This window comes from Equus asinus, chromosome 18 (assembly GCF_041296235.1).
Source record: "Equus asinus isolate D_3611 breed Donkey chromosome 18, EquAss-T2T_v2, whole genome shotgun sequence".
NCBI lineage: Eukaryota > Metazoa > Chordata > Mammalia > Perissodactyla > Equidae > Equus > Equus asinus.
Window position 1 is genome coordinate 2,265,953 of NC_091807.1, and position 6,602 is coordinate 2,272,554.

Genomic DNA, 6,602 nt, shown 5'->3' on the forward strand with positions numbered 1-6,602 from the left:
ACACACACTCTCTTTCTCTCTCATAGGTACACACGCACTCTCTCTCTCACAGACACACACTCTCTCTCTCTCTCACAGACACACTCTCTCTCTTAGGGTCACAGATCCACTAGAATCCTAGCCAGGCCAACTAACACAAAGAGGAAATGTGTGTGTGTCTGGGAGGATGGGGTGGGCATGAGTAAAATTTTCCCTTATTATTTGGATTGCAGTATAATATAATAATAATGATGACACAATATATACAATATAATATAATGATATAATAAGTATAAATTTTAGGAATGAATATTAGTTACATATAGTTTAGAAATATTAATTGAATATAATGAAGAGGATATTGGAAGGCATAGGAAGGTAGACCCAGCAAGCTTTGCTTTGTCTGCATAAACGAACAAGGTCATTTTATTGCCCTTGCAGAAGTGGAAACGTTCCATGTGGGAACTGGAACTGTGACTAGACACAAGCTTTATTGGAAGGCTGCTTTGACAAGATTTATTGTTGCTGCTGTTGATAAAGATAATATTAAACATTTTTTCTCAGAATATTTATGATTTGTGGCCTAACCAGAGAGTGTAACTTCTCTGAAAAATTTTTATCCTTCTCAGGTGGATTTCAAATACTAATGTTTTGTACACAGATCTTCCATATCAATAACCAGATATTTATTATAATGTTGGAAAATATTTCTCTTAGCAATAAGTTCCTCATTTTAAATAATGGGAGAAAACATATTGATTCATAAGACCATGAAAAATTATCACAATGTCGTAAGAAAATATTTACTTTATTCAAGACAGAGATATGTTCCAGCAAAATAAAGGTCTGAATATAATCATTTAGTTATTAGGAGAATGTTAGAAACACATTTTCTTAAACAAATTACTTTACTGTGGACACATTTAGAATTGAGCAGATTATTTTTGAAAGACTTTAGAATGTATTAAGGAAATTTGATGGAGCAAGTCAACACATTTCCTAGTAATTGGCTTCCAATTAATTCTTCATTTCTTTTTGACACAAAACTCTTGGATACAGAGGGGCAAGCTTACGACTGAGCCTGTGATATGGGGATTATACTCTGCTAAGGGACTTTTAACATTTAGAGCTGACATAGCTGATATAAGCAAGAATTCAAAAGAGGCCTCAAGAAGCTTTTCTTCACTTGCAAGCAGGGAACGTGGGCGCCCTTGAGCACGGAGGAGGGGCTCAAGTTCACCAGAAAAGGGAGAGAAAAAGTGGGTTTGGAGTGTCAGTATGGAAATTGGTCCTACATAAGGATTGCCCCATCCACTGCCAGTACCTAGATGACCTGCGCATGCTATGGATTTGACCCTGTGGGCCTATTGGGAGACGAAACAAACAAACAAAACTCTTAGGTTAGGCAATCCACATTCTTACAGCAGTCCTGTAACAAAGACCATGTTTCATAGCAGAAGTGGGTTTTCAAATATGATGTGTACATAGCTATGCTGAATAGTGGGGTATTGGACTAGATTTAGTATCCAGTACTTTGACTTTCTTTCTCTGGTATTTTGTCCTCACCTTTCACACATCCTTCACTTGAAAATATTTAGAAGAATCAGAGCAAAAATGAACCCCTACTTACGTTGCTGGTGCTGGCATATTTAAAATTGTAGCAGGAAGTTAACCTTCATTATATAACATTTACCCACTCTCTGTGATATTTATGTTTTCTCCCTCTACCTTATCAGTTATCATCATTATATTGTTACATTTGTTATAAATGAAGGTAACAATAAATGTGAAACTGTATTTTTTTCTGTACAGGTTTTCAGCTTTTAGTTACTCCGACAATTTTCAGTGAGAGAATAAATCCTATGTATTCAGGGAATTGTCTCACGTTACGCATAATCTGTTCTTCATAAATTTCCAAGAAAGTGCAAATTGTAGGTTATTAGCCCCATATTACATACCGTTTAAAGAAATTAGAGGGAAATCACTCATATTTGCTCCTGAGGGCTGGCGGGACCAGTGCCTTCAGCACGTGAGGGAGACGCGTGGATGCAGTAATAATTGCTGTGCTGTGCTGTGCCCCTTTGGATTAAAACATGCTTCGTACACTCAGAAACAATAGACCTCATTCTCCCCGGAGCTATGAAGGGAGAGTTGACTTCCCTGTCACTAGCAGTATTATTTTCCTGGATTGGAGCTTCTGCCTGACTCAGAGTAGAGGGTAGAATGCGCATTGTGCAAGCCTCACCCTGCTTGAGATTCGTTCCTTTGGGTTGGTGGGCTGTTGCTTAGAGTTCTACAATATAAGTATATATACTTCTGAGGTGGGTGTAAATTAATTAATTGAACAGATTATTTTCATTTTAGCAAGGCCTTTGGATGAATAAATCAAAGAATCAAATTTTCATGAGGAGGGGAAAGAGAAGTCAGCAGAGAATGATGAGCAGCCTTTGGACTGTCAACACAGCATAAAGGCCCTGGGAGATAAAGAGAGGAGAAGAGGACAAAAGAGGTGGCAGGAGCCTTAGATAAATCTCATCTACTGGTTGGTTTTGCCTGGACCAGACTGCTCAGTAGTGTCTGTGACCTCTGATGTCTTTATGTGTGTAACATACCCAAAACAGAAGTCACCAGCTCACCAACAGGTCACTTCTCTCGAGTTCCTCATTTCATTTGAGGACTAGTTATCTCAGTGTCTCTCCATCTCATGTTTCCCTGTCTGTTTATTAATGTATTTGCTCTATCCTGTAGATTTGGCCTCCATACTATCTCTCACTCATTTCTTCCTTTACATTCCCATTGCCAGAATCAAGTTCAAGACTTCATCACCTCTTGCCTGGATTATTGATTTGCTCTCTAACAAGAAGTCATTATCTCTAGCACTCCCTATTCAAATCCATTCATATATATATATATATATATATATATATATATTTAGAATTACCCTAAACTTGTAATATTTCTGCTAAAAAGCATCAATGATAATCCGTTGACATGTAACAACCAAATTGACTATAGAATTCTTTTTCTGATATTCAAAGTCAGCCACAATAATGGCCAATTTCTCTTTTAATCTCTTTTTCTATTGTTCTAAATGGCTGCCAAACTCATTGCTATTTCATGAACATGCTCCACCAAATCTTGCAGAATTCAATCTTAACTCTTGATGTTACCACCACTTCTTTCCCAAATGCTGTTTAATATCTATTTTATGTACATTCTTTATGAAATTTTGCGGATTTTTTCACAACCAGGTGTGATCAATTTTTCCTTTGAACCATCATAGCTGTGTAAACAACTTCCATGCCAGATCTTTGTGGGTTTTTTCTATTAAAGTTTTCATTTTTTTGTTTCACTTTTTAGATTGTAAACATGTTAAGGGGAGAAACTGTATTTTATTATTTCCCGTATCTTCTGTGTAGTACGTCTCAATGCCTTATATAAAATGAGAACTGTAAATATTTGTTAGATTGAGAGTAATGTGTCATAGATACATAAAAAATTGATGTAATGGACTCTTAAGCACCCCACTAGGAAAGAATGTTTCGAATACACGTAAAAGTGCAGCTTAAAAACAAAAAGGAATGTATTATTTTTCAAATTATCTTGGTCAATGGTATGCCTTCCAAAATGTGGTCTATGACCTTGTTGGTTTAAAGAAAATGAAATCTCAGAAGCACGATTCTTCCATTTTCAAATCCCTATACAAAGATGGAAGAGAAACTTATGGAATTGCTTTGGCTCACTGAACTAGTGGTGTGATTGGGATATATACATATAATTATATATATTAAAGTTATACTATATATAATACACATGTAATTAGCATAATATGAATCTGCCTATTCATTTCTACCAGTTGGAAAAGTAGAGATATTTTTGAAGTCAGAGGAAAGTTCTAAGACTTTCTATCACATTCTGTCTAATAAAAAGGAAATTATGTGTAAACTGAAGCTATGGAGCTGCTGAAGTACAAAGCACCACGGACATTTTAGTTAGCAGCTGAGCTTATTTACGTTACAAAGGAGGAAGTGTATTTTACGCTCTTAAAAAGATGTTAGGAGCATAATAACTATGGTGAGTAACTCAGGGAACTTGGTGCCTTAAATTTGATTCCTAAATAGACATGGGGCAGTTATAACATGCCCCCCACCCCACTCCCTGAGTTATTGCTACTAGGGTAAGGCCTTGATTTCAAATGTTGATAACATATGGTTAAGAAAATATCCTTCTAGGAATTCATATTAAACAAAAAGAATATGTTAAATACGCACAAGTACAGCATCCAAAATTATTTTGCAGTACCTAACTTACTTTATGAGTACTCTTTCCTAGCTAAATACAAAAACAGTATCAACTTCTGACTTTTATGTCTCCTCCTGTCATACTAAGTTACAATCTTTTGTAACAAACTAAGGAGCTCCTTCCTCCGCCCCTTTTGCACAGGGGAAGATGGAGAAGGGACAAGAGTGGTTAGTAGCAGAAATGTGTGTTCTGTGGTGAATTATATCCTTTCTATAAAATAACAGAATTACCTAATAAAACAATAGGATTATATAGAAATTATGGATGGAGGTATGTTGTTAATTGAACACTCTTCTGTCATGGTTGTAAGACATAAGCTTGGAAAATTACTGTTCTTAATAATATATACATTTCTAGATAGCCTTTTAGGAAATTTGCATAGGCAAAATATTGTTTATAAACAATAAATTATTCAAATTTGGAGTCGTCTACAATGATGGTTAAAAGAAACATCTTTAAATCAGTAAATTTTATATTCATGTTGCTATTAAAATATAAATCATATTTCTATCACTTTAGCAGTTTTATTTCTTCTTCCAAAAGATTAAATGTTTTATTATTCAGCATTCATTGAATTACTTCACCTCAAAAAGCTCCCAACCTTTTAATAATGAACTTTCTTTAACATCGACATCGCGCAAGTTTTTGGAATGCTTTCTTGAAGTCTTCATTAAAGGCTGTATAAATCAGTGGATTTATAAGGGAATTGAGATATCCAAGCCATGTCAAAAAATTGGACATTTCTTCAGAAATTTTACACTTTTCACAGACATTAACAACCAATTCTTTTACAAAAAAAGGGAGCCAACATATTACAAATGCACCCAAGATCAACCCCAGGGTAGTGGCTGCTTTGCGCTCTCTTGTGCCTGAGATCTTTTGCCTTCTCCAAGATTTGTCATGCTTGAATTCAGACTTGGGACTCTTCACTGCGCTGTGAATTTTATCAAGGTCTGTTGATGGATCAGATAGAGACTTTTCTAGTGTATATGGTGTGGAGACCAGCCTTGTGCTTTTCTCACCACTCTCCAAAAGGACCTGGCCATTCAGCTCCTCCTTGGCAATCCTACTTGCTTGTCTCTTGTGGTATAACATCTTTGCTGCTTTATATATTTTGTAGTAGAGGATCAAAATCAATGTTAATGGAATGTAGAAAGCTCCAAATGTTGAGTAAATAGTGGAAACAATGTGGTCGTGTTTGATGATGCATTCATCTTCTCGGCTAGTTCCTTGGTGCCTCCAGAATAGAGGAGGCATAGAGATAAAAATAGATATAATCCAAACAACGGTAATCATAATGCCAGCATGCTTGGGAGTCCTTTTCCTGGCATACTCAACAGCATCTGTGATTGCCCGGTACCGATCCAGAGCTATAGCAGAGAGATGCAAGATGGAGCATGTGCAGCACGTAATGTCAACACTCAGCCAAATGTCACAGACCACTTGCCCCATAATCCAGCTCTCTCTCACAATGTACACAATGCTGAAAGGCATCACCAGGACAGCTACAAGAAAATCTGTGACTGCAAGGGAACAGATTAAATAGTTGGCTGGGTGGTGCAGCTTCCGGGTCACAATAATTGCAGCTATCACAAGAGAGTTGATGGTCGTTGTCATCAGTGCCAGCCCAGAGAGAGTGAGGGACACCAGGATTTTGGATGGCATTCTGTATAACATTTCTTCTGTGGTCAAGTTTTGATCAGATGAGTTTAAGAAATCCATCTTTTTTGTTTTGAAAGATTAATTTAGCTGAAAACATGGATACCTATAATAAAGGAGGGAAAAAACAATTCAGAGAAGTGTTCAAAGATTTTACTTTCCTTTCGGAATAATTTTTTAAAAAGTATATATATGTGTGTGTGTGTTTTCCAAGGAGATTCTATGGATTGAAAAAATGGAGTTCAGATTGCAGATTTTCTTTTTCTTTTCATTTAATTTAATAAATCCAATGAGAATAGCAACTTTAAAAAATATGGCTCAAATGAAACAATTTTTATGAGTAAACTACCTTTTACTCAGTAAACTCTCTACCATTATAGAATTATGTTTAAAAACTATATTAACCCTAGCTATGTTTTCTCTTTATCTACAGCAGAAAAAGTTTAAAAGCATGTCGTTAATGTGTATTTGTGCATTATATAATCTAATACAAGAAAGTATCATACTTAAGGCAGTATTTAAAATCATAAACAATTTTGTACTTGCTTCAAAGTTACATTGAGAACATTATCATTGGGCTTGTGGATACTAAAGGAACTTTCAATGTATTTTATGTCAGGATATAAAGGTTGTAAAAAAGGAAATAAACAAAAATAAAATAT

At 35.6% G+C, this 6,602-nt stretch overlaps 1 protein-coding gene across 1 annotated transcript; it reads right to left on the bottom strand.

The window, feature by feature from the left end:
- Positions 1 to 2,898: 2,898 nt before the first annotated feature.
- Positions 2,899 to 6,035, bottom strand: HTR1F (5-hydroxytryptamine receptor 1F). The gene has a single exon (XM_014828848.3). It carries the CDS (start codon positions 6,001 to 6,003, stop codon positions 4,903 to 4,905), a length of 1,101 nt encoding a protein of 366 aa, XP_014684334.1. The 5' UTR covers positions 6,004 to 6,035; the 3' UTR covers positions 2,899 to 4,902.
- Between the last annotated feature and the right edge of the window lie 567 nt (positions 6,036 to 6,602).

Excerpts from the sequence above, each read along its gene's own strand:
- HTR1F (XM_014828848.3), bottom strand. The coding sequence starts at position 6,003 with ATGGATTTCTTAAACTCATCTGATCAAAACTTGACCACAGAAGAAATG.